Raw genomic sequence first — 14996 nt, forward strand, 5'->3', positions numbered from 1 at the left:
CCAGCCTGGTCTACAAGATCTAGTTTTAGGACAGACTCCAAAGCTACCGAGAAACCTTGTCTCGAAAAAAAAAACAAAAAACCAAAAACCTAAAAAACAACAAAGTGGGAGAATCTCTTACATTTAGGAGTTTGTGTTCAGCTGAGGCAACTTAAGATGACAAACTTGAAGCAAAACAAAGTCACTGGGAGTCTGGGGCATAACTCAGTTGGTAGAGCGCTTGCCTGGGTCCTATCCCATCTACACGGTGTGTGTGGGGAGGTAGGGTTGTGAAAAATCCTGTAATCCCAGCACTTGGGAGGCACCGGAGAATCAGAAGTTCAAAGTCATTCTCTGTTACATCGCAAGTTTGACGCCAGCCTGGGGACCACAAAGTCATAGCTGAGAAACAGCTAAAAGGCCCCCAGGGTTGAGCCATGGAGCTGCACGTTAATGAATAGGGTAATCTGATCACCCCGCCCCATAAGGCCCCTATGACTACCACAGCTGTTTCTACCCTTAGAAGACACTGCCTAGGGGACTAAATTCCAGACTGAGTTTGGTGAACACGGTCCTTCCGCAGCAGATAACAGTAAACCGAAACTGACAGGGACTCCTGACAGAAAGACATCAGTGCTGCTGGCTGGGGGAAGCAGCTGGACCTGGGCCAATGGAGCTGAGGCGTTGCGGTGGCTGGGGACCTGGGGAGAGCCGCCTGTGTAGGAAGGTGTGTGCTTCAGCCATCCGTGCTAGAAGAGTGTCCAGGTGGAGGGAAGAGAGGGTCAGACAGACTGGCATGGATGTGCCCACCTTCCTGAGGATGGAGGTGGGCACCAGAGTTCACCTTTTTGCTGGCTTCAGACACAACAGACTCAATTGTGAAGAAAGGAATCCACCTCTAGGTGGAGACACACTCTGGCTTCCTTCATCCAGGTTTGATTTAGTGGGCAGGTCAGGGACCTGGCTCAGGGGTCCACCCCTAGGAATGTGGGCCACCTTAGAATATAGTACCTTTCTTTCCCAGAATTCTTTCCTGCTAGGAACTCTCTACCATTATGAGTGCTGACTCAGGAGGGTGTAACTATTTTTTTCTCCGAGACATGGGTTCTCTGTGTAGCCCTGGCTGTCCTGGAACTAGCTCTGTAGATCAGGCTGGCTTTGAACTCACAGAGATCTGCTTGCCTCTGCCTCCTAAGTGCTGGAACTAAAGGCAGGCACTACCACCATGCAGCTTTTCTTCTCATCTTTTTCTTTTGGATGCTGACTGGAGCCTAAGGATGTGTTTAAACTCCTTAAGTCACACTTTGGGTGTCTTAGTTAGGATTTCCATGTGAAGAGACACCATGACCATGGCAACTCTTATAAGGAAAGCATTTAATTGGGATGGCTTGCTTACAATTTCAGAGGTTCAGTCCATTATCATCATGGTGGGGAACATGGTAGCATGCAGGCAAACATGGTACTGGCTCCATCTTGATCAGAAGGCTACAGGAACTAGTCTGACACTGGGCAGTATCTGGAACGTAGGAAACTTTAAAGCCCATGCCCCTCAGTGACGAACTTTCTCCAGCAAGGCCAAACCTATTCTAACAAAGCCACACATCCGAATAGCGCCACGCCCTGTGAGCTTGTGGAGGCCAATTACATCCAAACTACTGCACTGGGTTTCCTTACTTTTCAAGGGTAGAACGAACAAACAAATAAATACAAGGTTATGTTATAATCACACAGAGCTGTCTGGTGATAGTGGGTTCGTAGGGTGTCTAAAATGAAACCCTGTGCTTCTCTCAGCAGGCAAGAACACAAACAAGAGTCTGAGAAAGTATAAGAAGGGCTTCACTCTTTAGATTCATTGATAGTGTCTCCAGCAGGACAGGGAGGGCACCTCTTTGTCATTCATGACACACAGCACACATACGATCCTGAACCTCTCTACCAGGAGGTATCTGTCCTTAGAAGAAATGCCACAACAGAAGAAGCAAAAGCCGCAGAATATCCTAAGAAATCCTTTCATGTTTTCACCGGGACCAAGCCATGTTGTCAGGTCATGAAGAGAACCAGCCAGGTGCCATTGTGATGCTGATGACATCACCATTAACAGAAGATCCACACACCACAAAAACAGTGGATGTAACCAGGTACTCCACACGGCCAAGTCCTAGAGATATACTCCGTGGGAAACACTGGTCCTCAGAGGACGTTTCGGCTGTCTTCTAACACCACCCTGATTCAAGGTAAGGGGCCTTTGAAGTGTTGGGACTTTAGATAGTCGTGCCTGGGAGCCAGACTTGATGGTGCACATCCCAGCATTTGGGAGGCTGAGACAGGAAGATTGTTCTCATTCAGTCTGGGCAACAGAATGAGATCCTGTTCCAGTAAACAAAACAAAATATTGTGTGTAGGCAGGCTCCTCTGACCCTGGCCTCTGAGCTTGTTGCCTATGTCTCAAGAGATCGCTAGGAAGCAGCTGGGGACAGAGCGGCTAGCACAGCTCACTTGTCCATGTAGTCCCAATAGTAGTGAACTTAAAGATGTCAATTTTCAAACCGCAAGGGTATTTCTGAGCAGGGTAATGCCTCACGAAGAATCGCCCAGTAGAGTCAGGATGTGAGCCACCTGTGATGTCCTGTTTCCCAGCAGCCATGAGACAAAGGGCAAGAGAGATAGGTGAACTTATTTTATACGTTTGTTTCATGAGTTTCTACATCTGGACTACAAACCCAGACAGTCATCACATTAGTGAACAAGCAATGGAAGATGACAAAGGAGACACTTAGCCTTCTGTGTTCTCATGCTGTGCTTGCCTCACAAAGCTGCTGTGTTCTGTGCACTCAGAACCCAGTTAACTCAGGGCCAGACCCACCCTCCCCCAACCCCTGCCTCAGGAGCTTACTGACTGAGTCTACTGCATGCTGGCACACTGCCATACGGCGTGCTGAACACAGTGTTCAAACAGACCCAGGGGAAACCTCCAACCTAGGTGCCATGCCAACCAGAGCTCAGATTCAGATCCTGTCCATAATGTGGCCACTGACCCTCTTTACGGTCTCTGTGTAAATGGCCCCAGGTTGTCTGTCTTACCATGCCTGCTAGGGAAGAAATGACAAAGCCAACTTTGAGGGCCAAATTTGTTGGTTTTGGATGACCTCATTGTCACGATCCCACCTTGTTGTCACAAACATATGATAGGGATTCATGACAGTCATTTCACGGGAACAAGATGGACTTGTAGGCTGGAGAGAAGTGGTTGACGCACAAGCAGGAGAACCTGAGTTCAATTCCTGGTACTCGTGTAAAAGCAGGCTGTGGCACACGGCCAAAGTCCCAGCACTCAGGGGCCCGAAACAGGTGGATTCCAGAGCTTTCTGGCTAGCTGGCGTAGGTGAAATGAGAAGCTCAGGTTCAGAGAAATCCTGCCTCAAAAAGTAAGGTGGAGAGCAATTAAAGACACTCAACATAGTCTCTGTGCACAGCAACAACACACACATGCACACACACATACGTGTGCGCACACACGCATGTAATCCATACATACATGTGCGTGCACACACATGTGCACACACTCACACACTCACATACATGTACACACACACATGCACAGATCGACTGGCTTCTCCAGGGAACACAAGGCAAATCAGCACGTTCCAGATCTTTAGGATCACTCCAAAGGCCCATCAGGCAGAATAGAGATGACCACAGTCCCCTTCACTGGCTATTCTAGGAGGAGCTGTTGAGTTAGTATCCAAATGTGTGCAGACACTAACCCACCGTTGTGGGTGCTGGGATGCAGTGGGTCTGTTTAGCCCACACTTAGAACCTTCTTTTCCTCCCTCCCCCAGGAAGGAATGAAAGCTAAGAAGAGGCTGCTAATGTTGCTTTTCTGCCTTTTCCTGTTGCTGATGGCTAAGGTCTTATTCAGGTAAATACCAATGAACCACAGCCTGCAGGAAGGCCTGCCATCAACACACGAGTGACCCGGAAGCTACTTCCTCTCTGGGGGACACCGTGCACATTTTAATTCTTTCATTCTCAGACACCAGATGGACATTTGTTGAGTTTCTTGTCCCAGGATCCATTCTGGATGCTGGCAAGCAGCAGACCTGCCCACAGGGGTTATTTCATACACTGTGGAATTTCATGTGTTACATGGCAATGTCATGAACACGGAGTTGGGTGGAGGGGAGTGCTCAGTTATTACTGGTTTTGTGGTACTGGGGATAGAACCAGGACCTGGAGCATTTTCAGGCAAGTGCTCAGCCGCTGGGCCAGACCTGAGCTATAATTACATCAATACAAACCACCTCTACGTTCCAAATTTGTGTCTTTGGGGGAGCTTGGTTTTTGTTTTATTTTGTTTGTTTGTTTTTGAGACAGTGTTTCTCTGTGTAACATCTCTGATTGTCCTGGAACTCATTTTTGTAGACCAGGCTAGCCTCAAACTCACAGAGATAGATCCTCCTGCCTCTACTTTCCAGGTGTTGCAATTAAAGGTGGTAAATTTGTGTCTTATATAAACAAGGCGAAAATCGACCTGCTAGAGTAATATCTGTTAACCTGCCTACATCTCTCCCCAGCAACTTTAACTCCTCTCTCCTCTATGCCTCTTCCTGGATCTGTAAGTTTCTGAGCGCCACTGCCAGGAAAAGCAGTCATAGGTAAGCATAGAGGAGCACACCTTTAGTCCCAGAACTCTGGAGACAAAGTTCCAGGCTAGTCAGGGATGCATAGTGACTCTCTCTCTCTCTGTCTCTCTGTCTCTCTCTGTGTCTCTGTCTCTGTCTCTGTCTCTCTCTCTCTCTCTCTCTCTCTTACTCTCAACCCCCTCACCCCGTGTTGAGACAGGTTGTCTTCATATAGCCTTGACTGTCCTAGAAGTAGCTCTGTAGACCAGACTGCCCTCATAGAGATCTGCTTGCTTCTGCTTCCTGAATGCTGCGACTAAAGGTGAGTGCCACCACCACCTGACAAGAGCCTGTCTCAAAAAAAAAAAAAGAAAGAAAAGAAAAGAAAAAAAAAAAAAAAAAAAACAAAAGAAGACAGTTCTATCAAAAAACAAAAATAAATAGAAGTAGCTCTGTAGACCAGACTGCCCTCATAGAGATCTGCTTGCTTCTGCTTCCTGAATGCTGCGACTAAAGGTGAGTGCCACCACCACCTGACAAGAGCCTGTCTCAAAAAAAAAAAAAAGAAAGAAAGAAAAGAAAAAAAAAGAAAAAAGAAAGAAAGGAAGACAGTTCTATCATGATAGAATACTTTAAAAAATTAAATCTGCTCCCTGCCCTCAAGTATGTTTGGCCTCTGTCTGTACATCTTTTAGGATAAAATGGGCATTTGATTTCTTTGCCTCTTTTATTTTGAATCAGGTTGCTGTATTTGTATATGTACTATGTGTGTATTGGCAGAGCTGGTGTATTTAGGGACAGATACAGAAGCTGAACAGTCACACCTGATCTGCAGATCATGCTCACAGACATCCATCCCATAAAATAACAGAAATGGAGATATTTAACATATCACTGCTTATCTTTTATTTAGTTTTATTTTATGTGTTTTGCCCATGTGCACATTTGTATACTGCATGTGTGCCCGGTCCCAGCAGAGGCGAGAAGAGGGCCTCAGGTCCCCCGGAACCGGAATGGGTGCTGGGAATGGAGCCTGGATCCTCAGGAGAGCAGCCGCCTCTCCAGCCTTCATCCACTGTGTTTCTCAAGCTCACATTCTGTGGTGTCCTATATTTTCTCTGGCAAACCCTCTCCTCATAAAAGGAGTCCTCTCAGGGTGCCACTCTTCACTGTGTGAACCTGAGGGCAAAACTGTCAGGGACAGAGGTCTGATGGTGACAGAGACTGGAGACAGAAAAAGAAACCGGTCTCCCGATGTGGGTCAGTAGGAGATATGTAGTGTGTATGTGAATGTGTGTGTGTGTGTGTGTGTGTGTGTGTGTGTGTGTGTGTGTGTTTTACAAGGTTTCTGAAGAGACAGCGCATGAGGTGGCAGTATTTACTGGGGGTCTCTTGGGATAAAACTGTGTGAGGAAAAACCTCCCAGCAGGTTGTCTTTTTCAAACAGGGACAATACCACCCAGAGGGAACTTGGGGATCAAGGAGTAGAGGGCTATCCATTTGAGGGTGGTTTTAGTCTAGCCCATGTGGTTCCCAGCCCCTGAACTCTCTAGTTCAGAGAGCCCACCTACAGGGTCAATAGGTGTCGGGTGTGGTTTTGTTGGTGTGTAATAAACTGGAAATGTGATCCCGGCTGGATCTAAAGAAACTGGCTGTGTAAAGTTTTGGGTTGGAACACTCCTGCTGAGAAGAAACTGACAGACCAGAAGCTCAGGGTCATCGCTGGCTTATTAGCTTAGCACAAGTGGGTCTCCCCAAGACCAGGGTCTGACATTCACAACTGGAGTGTCTCTGTGGGGATCAGGTTCTTTATTTAGGTCAGGCCACTCTTTAGCCTGCCACAATTTCTGCCCTAAGTCTAGAAATCAACAGGATTAACACACTGTAACACGGTTTTTCTTAATTTTTAAAAAACTATCTTTAGCTAAGTGCATGTGGGTGTGATTGCATGTGTGTGTGATTGCATGTGTGTGTGATTGCATGTGGGTGTGTGCAGGTGCTTGTGGCTCTGGCCATGGATGCCCGGGAGTCACAGACAATTGTGAGCCACCTGACACTGGTTCTGGGAACTAAGCTCAGGTCTAGAAGACCAAGCACTCTTAATCACTGAGCCATTGCTCCAGCAACACCAACTTGATGGTTTTTGGTAAATTCCCCACTTGTCATCTTGTGCCATGGAATTTTGACAGTCTGTCCTGGGAGGCCCTCGATTTGGTGATGGGGTATCTGTGCAAGGCCACGTCAGAATACATCAGAGCTCGGGTCAGCTCTGACATAGAACACCGCAGGTGATACACTGGAAGCCACCAGGCAGGTGATTAAACTGTTAATGAGAGTGCAGTGGTTTGCATGCAAATAGCCCCACAGGCCCACATAGGGAGTGGCATTATTGAAGCTGTGGCTTTTTTGGAGGAGGTGTACCACTAGGGGGCAGATTTGAGGTCTCAGATGCTCAAGCCAGGCCACTGGCTCAGTCACTTCCTGCTGCCTGTGGATCCCAAAATAGAACTCTCAGCTACCTCTCCGGCGCCATGTCCGCCTGGATGCCGCCATACTCCCTGCCCTGACAATAATGGACTAAACCTCTGAACTGTAAGCCAGCCCCAATGAAATATTCTCCTTCATAAGAGTTGTGGTGGTCACGGTGTCTCTCCAGACTAGTAAAACCCCAACTAAAACAGAGTTTCTCCCCCCGACTCTTCACCTTTTTCCCTCTGTTGGTCCATATGCAGGAACCCCCTGAATCCTTTCTTACTTTCTAACATGGCAGGCTGAGTGTGGGTGACTTTGCTCAGTTGTAGGCATCTGGCTGTCTTGAGGTCATTGAAGGTGGGCTGGGTTAAGCCACTGGCATAAGGTTACACTGCTTTTTAAACAGCCGGTATCTCCACTGCAGTGTGCTTGTCTGGGAGTCACCTCATAGAAAGCTAAAACACCTGCACTTCAAAGAATCAAGGTAGCTGGGGGTAGTAGACACGCCTTTAATCCTAGCACTCTGGAGGCAGAGGCAGGTGGGTCTCCGTGAGCTCTAGGCCAGCCTGGTCTGCAGCGTGAGTTCTAGGCCAGCCAGGGCTGCACGGTAAGACCCTGTCTCACAGAATCAAACATGAATACATTGACTCCTCCTGACCTCTTTACATCATGGAAATAACTTTTGAGTTTACAATCTCTAGTAACATTTTCCTCCTCCCAGCAAGGTACCCTTTTCTTCATTCTGCTGCTGTTCGTGACCTCTCCCCCAATTCTCGCAATCTGTTCCCTAGGCCAGCTTGCCCCCTTCCAGACCAGGAGATACCTCGTCTCCCAGCTGCTTCCTTGGCCCCAAACTGTGTCCCTAGAGCTTTAACACTGCCCTGTCCCTGTCCTGAAGCCCCTGAAAGCTGAGGCTAGGCAGTGAGGACGGAGGAGAGTGAGCAGCACAGCCTGGTGTGGGTTTGGCCGATGAGGGCTGGGCAAACAGATGCCGCAGTAACCTGCTGCTCTTTGTGCCAGGAACCTCCAGGAAGATGAACTTCGGCTCTCAGACTGGTTTAACCCCAGGTAAGAGCAAAGACACGCATCGCTCAGAGGCAACAGTTTCAGCACAATCATAGCTCTGCCAGGGCACTTGGAATTAGGAGTTTGTTTCCATAATTCTGACACAAGGCCAGGGGAGCTCCCACAACACAGGAAGTCCCAATGCCATGGAGGAAGCTGGTGCCTTGGCCTGTGTTCACGGTTAACCTTCCTGTTTCTTCAGGGAAGAAGGTATGAGGCTGCTTCTTGCTCCTGCTCCTCGGGTACAGCCGTGCCTGAGAGGACTATTTGGAAGAGCAAGGGTGTGTTCACTGGTGTGAGGAGATGGAGAGCCAGTCTGAAATCTTCCTTTTTTTGCCCGGAGTTCCTGGGTGCTAACAGTGGGGGAGGGGTGGTAAGGCCATGAGGCGGCTGGTGTCTGAACACGCATGAGCTACCGTATCACCTTGACAACATATCTACAACTCCATCCCTAGTGGCTTAACCTCAGCAAACAAGAGTTGATGGTGAGAAGCAGGCCAGTCTGAGGCTTGCCCAGGTTTCCCTCAGGTTCATCTGGATATAACAGAAAAAGGCAATTACTGACATTCCTAGCACCCTCTGCCCTTGTAGAAACGGGAAGGTTAGACATGAACTCCGGCCCAGGATTGGCGTGGGCAGCTCCCATGGTGAACTGGCTGTTTCTCCACCTGTGTGTGTCTCTCTGTTCCTTTCTCCTTTGTGTTTGTAGAGACCAGAATTCAGGTGTCTTCCTTGACTGCCCTCCACCTTGGTTTGTGAGATGGGTTGCTCATTGAGCCTTGAGTTCACTGATTGGCTATATGGGCTGGCCAGTAAGCTTGAGGGATCCACCTGTTGCTTGCCTCCCAGGGACTAGGATTTATAGGCCAGTGACACCTTACCTATCGCTGTTGTTTATCTGTGTGTGTGTGTTTGTGCATATGTGCTGTGGTGTGCGTGCAGAGGTCGGGGGACAGTTTGCAGTAGCCAGATCTCTTCTTCCACCATGTAGCTCCTGGGGATCCAACTCAGGTCATCAGGTTTTACAGGCCTCCTTGCTGGTCTCACATCTATTGATTTTTTTCCCTTTTTAATGTGGATGTCAGGAATTGAACTCAGGTCATGATGGGTGGTTGGCAAGCATGTTGTCAACAGTTCTCTGAGATTACGTGTGTGTGTATCACACACTCTGGGTTACAGAAGTTTGTTAGCCAGCTCCCCATGGGAACTGCTTCTCGGTTGACCATTCATAAGCAAGGTGAAGGACCCTGAATGGAATTTGTACACCGATAACGTATTTATCCACAGGACAAATTTCTAAATCAGAGTCTTTGGATTGGATGCCACGGCATTTAAAATGTGGTGCAAAATCGCTGGCTCCCTTTAATAACTCTACAACTTTGTTTTCTTATTTACAGTGCACAACGTCTTATTGACTCTTTTGTTCTTGGTGAAACAGCTTGCTAAACTCTCTCAATTCAACCTGTGCCTCCATAGTTGCAATGTGAACACCTTTTAGATACTGTTTATTTTTTATCATAATTTTTTTGTTTTGTTTTTTTGAGACACGGTTTCTCTGTAGCTTTGGAGCCTGTCCTGGAACTAGCTCTTGTAGACCAGGTTGTCCTCGAACTCACAGAGATCCACCTGCCTCTGCCTCCCGAGTGCTGGGATTAAAGGCATGCACCACCATCGCCTGGCTAAGGAAGATATATTTATACCCAATAACGACACAGAATCTACTTTAGCAACATTAGTCATTGGGAAATGCAAATCAAGCCCACATCGAGTTACCAATTCACTTCCAACAACATGAGGAGGATGGGTAGACAAAGGAAGCTGGACAATGAAAGGCATTTGGATGTAGAGGAATTTGAACTGCCAGCTTTAATTGTGGCGTTGCGAAACCACTTGTTAGATAGTTAGAGAACTGCAACAGGACAGTGATTCCACCTCGAGGCGGAACTGGGTCTAGAGACCCATCCCCAAAAGAATTAAAACATGCTCACAGAAAATTCATCTATGAGTTCCCATGGGAGCATCATCTCTAGTGTATCTAACAGGTAAATGAACTCATTGTCCCTCCACTGACGATGAGCAAACAAGATGCAGTCTCGTGATAGGGTGGAATAGCTTTCAGTATTTCCACAATAGGCAGTATACAGGGACAGATGTTAGTCACTGCCAGAGGTGGCACTGAGGCAGGTGGCTGCTATTTGCACAGTGACATGCCACAATGTTTCATTTTAACTGAGGTACTATTAACAGCACTGTATTTAAAAAATATATATATATATATATATAAATTATATGTACACACACATACACACATACCCTGGGAAGGTGTACGTTCCTATGAATGCAGATGTTATAGAGGCCAAAGAGGGAGCTGGATACCCTGGAGCTGGAGTTGCAGGAGGTTGTGAGCAGCCTGATGTGGATGCTGGGAACTGAACTTGGATCTCAGCAAGCAAGTTTTGTGTTTCTGCATCATTAGTGTGTAGACACAGACTTAATGTTTGGAACCAATCTGGTAAAATCAACTCTCTCTAATTTACTTATGAATTCTAGGTGATTTTTCTTCTTAGAATTTTGCAGGAAGGTGATTAAGTATTGTGGATGTAGTATGGTCGGTATCCTTTTTCTCATTTCCGATTTATGCCTTAATTTCCTTTTCTTTTTTAATATTTATTCATTTATTTATGTTCTGTCTGCATGTCTGCCTGCAGGCCAGAAGAGGGCACCAGATCTCATTACAGATGGTTGTGAGCCACCATGTGGTTGCTGGGAATTGAACTCAGGACCTTTGGAAGAGCAGGCAATGCTCTTAACCACTGAGCCATCTCTTCAGCCCTAATCAATGGCCATGGTTTCTGCCATTCTGTTGGAGAGCAGTGTGAGGGACATCCTTGTCATGTTCTTGATCTTAGGGAGGAAGAAGCCAGTCTTTCACTATTTAATATGTGAGCTGTAGGACATTTTTAGATTTTTTTTTTTAAGGCAGGGTCTCACTTTGTAGTCTTGACTAGCCTGGAGGCATGCCATACTGTAGACAAAACTGCCTTCAAACTCATAGAGATCCACTTTTCCCTGCCTCCCAAAATTAAAAATGTACACCACCACATTCATGGGACAAGTAGATTTTTTTAAAATTCCATATTAGGCAGTTCTCCCCATTCCCATCCTTTTGTGAAAGTTTCTTTTTAAGATCGTGAAGAAGTGTTAGACTCCGTAATGTTTTTCCTGTGTGAGGGATTTGGACTTGTGAGTTTTCTTTAGCTTCTGATATGGTGACTTACATTAATTGAAATTAATTGAAATGCCTCGCCTTCTTGGCATACCCTAACCCTTCTATTACCTCAGTACTGAATGCAAGTCTGACCTATCTCACTCTTGTTGGATGACACAGATGCCTTGCCCCATGTGTTTAGAACACCACAGAGTACACAGAACAAGAAAAGGAACAGGGAAGTTGGGCACTAAAGCAGGGATCCTGCCTACAGTGCTGCCTTCACGCAAAACCAAGACTATGGCAGGGCTCTGGGTTGTCTACTATGTTTTAATTGGTTAAGTTGGAACTAGCTCTCAAGATAAATAATCCCAGGCTTCAGAGGAGAATACCTAGTCTGAGGCCAGACTGTCTGGGGGCGCTGTGGCTCTGCCAGCTCAGCCACTTGCTGGCTGTGTGCCCACATGAGGAACAAGAAGAAAACTCGCACTCACCCGAGGAAAGGCATCGCCAGGGTCACATGAGCGAACCAGAGTTTACCACATCTGATTGGCACCTCGTCGGTTGCCATCTCAGGGTTAGCTAACATCCGGCATTGGGTGTCCATCACTGTTGCCGTGCCATGACATCCAACGTGTGCCTGTTCTTTGGCTTTTGACATGGTGACTTGTGTCAGTTTTTGACTGTTGAACCACACTCAAATTTTATTTCTGCTTTTGTGTGTGTCCCATAGGATGCGTGTGGATGTCATCACCACCACGGACTGGCTGGCTCCAGTCATATGGGAAGGCACCTTCGACAGAGAGGCCCTTGAGAAATATTACAGAAAGCAGAACATCACCGTGGGCTTGGTTGTGTTTGCAGTTGGCAGGTAGATGCTATGGAGCACTGCCCCCTTTATCTTGGGGAATGTGGTTCAGTATCCATAGATGTTTTGCCCCCAAGGAGCTATTAGTTCTCTTTTGAGATCACTACTGCTGGGCTTACCAAACAGAATGTGCTATGACGAGTCCCTGTACCAAGGCTAGGTCCATAAGGCCACTCGAGAGTTCTTAAGCAATGCCCCACTTAGCTCGGACTCAGTAGTTCTAAAATTCCATGGCCGTCGTCAGAACTATGGGCTTGGTGGATCTTCAGACCCAACATCTCTACCCTGACCTACTGGAGTTTTTCAGTATCAAGGACACGTCTCTTGTTAGTGGTGTGTACATTCTTGTTGGTGGGTGCACATTCAAGGGCACCCATTCCATTTAGAAACATAATTTCTTGTTCTGTGTGTTCCCAGTCTCACTGACCAGTACCTGGACCCATTCTTGCGATCAGCCAGTAAGTTCTTCATGCCTGGCTATAAGGTGATCTTCTACGTCATGGTGGATAGGTTCCTGCAGTTCCCTGAAATGGACTACGGCCCTCGGCAGTCCTTTCAAATCCACCTCATAGGTGAGGAGAGATGGTGGAGCGACTTTGACCTCATGCGCATGAAACTCCTGGGTGAGCACATCCAAGACCACATCAGATACGAGGTGGACTTCCTCTTCAGTATGAGCGCTAACCTGGTCTTCCAGAGTGAGTTTGGAGTGGAGACCCTGAGCATGTCTGTAGCCCAGCTCCATGCTTGGTGGTATTTCCGGAAGACAGGGGATCTTCCTTATGAGAGGAGACCTGCGTCCGCAGCCTACATTCCCTTCGGGCTGGGGGACTTCTACTACGCCGGCACCATTGTAGGCGGAGTGCCCCTCAAGGTTCTGGACTTGACTCAGGAATACATGAAAGGAATTGTTTTGGATGCCGAAAACGGACTCAACAGCACCTATGAGAAATACCTCAACAAATATTTCTTCCTCAACAAGCCCACCAAGCTTCTCTCCCCAGAGTACAGCTGGGACCCCACCTTCCACACCCTTCGGCAAGTGCGGTCCATGAAGATTGCTCAGTATCCCATAGACAGTTTGTGATGCACCAGCGTCTATGGGCTAAAAAGAACAAACCCCATTAGTTCCTTAAAGACACAGGATGTCTTTTTAAAGACTCACACTTCAGAAGCCTGATAATGTACACTCTTTCCAAATCAACTAATTTTTTCTTGCGATTTTGAATCAGCTAATTTGATTGAAACTGAATGAATAAAAGATGATATTTTATGTCCGTACACATCATGCCGTGAGCTCTGCGGTGTAGGCAATGTGAAGTTATCAAGACATGGAGCATATGTTATTTCAATGGAGGAAGACTATACAAATAAAAATCTTTTCACACAGTGAAAAAATGCTTTAACATTAGTCTATAGAAGAAGAAAAAACAATAAAAGTCCATCAGCTCGGTTGTCAAGTGTGTAGTGTGTGGCTGAGATGCTTAAGACCGGCTCCTCCTCCCACGGTCTCAATCTGCACAGCATGAGGTGGGATCCAGATGAATTGGTAGCATGCCCAATACATGCAGTTACAGAGAGGGGGATTAAGCTAATTTGTGTGTGCATGTATGTGCATGCATGTTTGTGTATGTGCAGGTATGCACGCACTCTTGTGAGGGCCAGAGAGCAACCTTTGCTGTCATTATTCAGGGTCCACCCACTTTGTGTTTTGAGACAGAGTCTCTGAGTTCACCCTGGGACTTGCCAAGTGGGTTAGGTTGGCTGGCCAGTGAGTCCCAGGAATAATCCTGCCCCTCCTTCCTCATGCTGGGTTTGTAAGTGTGCACCGCCATGTGCAGCTGTTTCATGTGAGTTTTAGGGATCAAATTCAAAGCCTCATATCTGTGTGGCAACTACTTTTATCAAGCGAGACACTTTAAATCCATGCTGCATTTTGCTTTATGAGGGTGGAGGTTTAAACTATTTTACTTTGTTTTTGATTAAATATGTGGAGGGGGTAACGTGCATGTGGGTGAAGGTGCCAGCAGAGGTAAGAGGTATTGGGTACCCCAGGAGCTAGAGTTCCAGACAGTTGTGAGCCACCTGATGTGGGTGCTGGGAACTGAGCTCAGTTTCTCTGGAAGAGCAGCAAGTAGGAGCCACCTTTCCAATCCCTGTTTGGTTTTTTTGAAACAAATTCTCATCACTTGACAAATCTGGTCCTAAACTTGTCCTCCTCCTGCCTCAGCCTCCTACAGCAGGAGTACCACACTATGCCTGACTTATTTTCTGTTTACTGAGCTCCCCTGAAAGGGTGCCAAGCCAGGATGACAGGAAACGACAGCAGGGCCCTCAGCAGCCTGTGGTCAGCCACGGGGGTGGGGTGGATGGGTGGGTGGGGGTGAACACTGCCTGCGGCACTGTTGTGCGTACTCAAGAGTGCTTAGGAAGTGCAAGGGAGACAGGGTTAGCCAGGTCCTGAGACACCAGGGAGCCACTGCTTCCAGGATGGGTGGTGTGATGAACCCAGACTTGCAGACCTGGTCCCAGACTTCAGCCTCTAGGACAGAAAGCAAATTCCTGTTGCCTACACCCCAGCTCCTTACAAGTCAGGTTTCATAACTAAATGCCCAAGTCTGCCAAAATGGAAACAGTGAAAGACTTCTGAAGGTGCAAGGGCCAGAAAATCAAATTTAAGCAAGTCATGATTGATATAAGGGGCTTCCAGCCGCACTTACCACGCTGTTATGTGACTCCACCACAGCCTTGGTACTGAACACACATGCACTTTTGCACAGTG

The 14996-nt window shown here is 47.2% G+C and overlaps 1 protein-coding gene across 2 annotated transcripts; it reads left to right on the forward strand.

The window, feature by feature from the left end:
* The first annotated feature begins 2094 nt into the window (after positions 1-2094).
* Positions 2095-13445, forward strand: Glt6d1 (glycosyltransferase 6 domain containing 1). Of its 2 annotated transcripts, XM_005346278.2 has the most exons (4): positions 2106-2213; positions 3819-3898; positions 12080-12217; positions 12632-13445. In XM_005346278.2, exons 2-4 carry the CDS (start codon positions 3825-3827, stop codon positions 13299-13301), a joined length of 882 nt encoding a protein of 293 aa, XP_005346335.1. In that variant the 5' UTR covers positions 2106-2213; positions 3819-3824; the 3' UTR covers positions 13302-13445. The 2 variants fall into 2 exon arrangements, with proteins under 2 accessions (XP_013201296.1, XP_005346335.1); XM_013345842.1 differs by lacking the exon at positions 12080-12217 and having other exon boundaries at positions 2095-2213.
* Positions 13446-14996: the final 1551 nt, after the last annotated feature.

The sequence above is a fragment of the Microtus ochrogaster genome, chromosome 4 (genome assembly GCF_000317375.1).
Source record: "Microtus ochrogaster isolate Prairie Vole_2 chromosome 4, MicOch1.0, whole genome shotgun sequence".
Lineage (NCBI taxonomy): Eukaryota > Metazoa > Chordata > Mammalia > Rodentia > Cricetidae > Microtus > Microtus ochrogaster.

Bases quoted from the DNA above. Each gene is read 5' to 3' on its own strand.
- Glt6d1 (XM_005346278.2), top strand. From the start codon at position 3,825: ATGAAAGCTAAGAAGAGGCTGCTAATGTTGCTTTTCTGCCTTTTCCTG. The intron at 3,899-12,079 runs GTAAATACCAAT...TGTGTCCCATAG, and splicing joins ATGGCTAAGGTCTTATTCAG to GATGCGTGTGGATGTCATCA. The intron at 12,218-12,631 runs GTAGATGCTATG...GTGTGTTCCCAG, and splicing joins GTTGTGTTTGCAGTTGGCAG to TCTCACTGACCAGTACCTGG.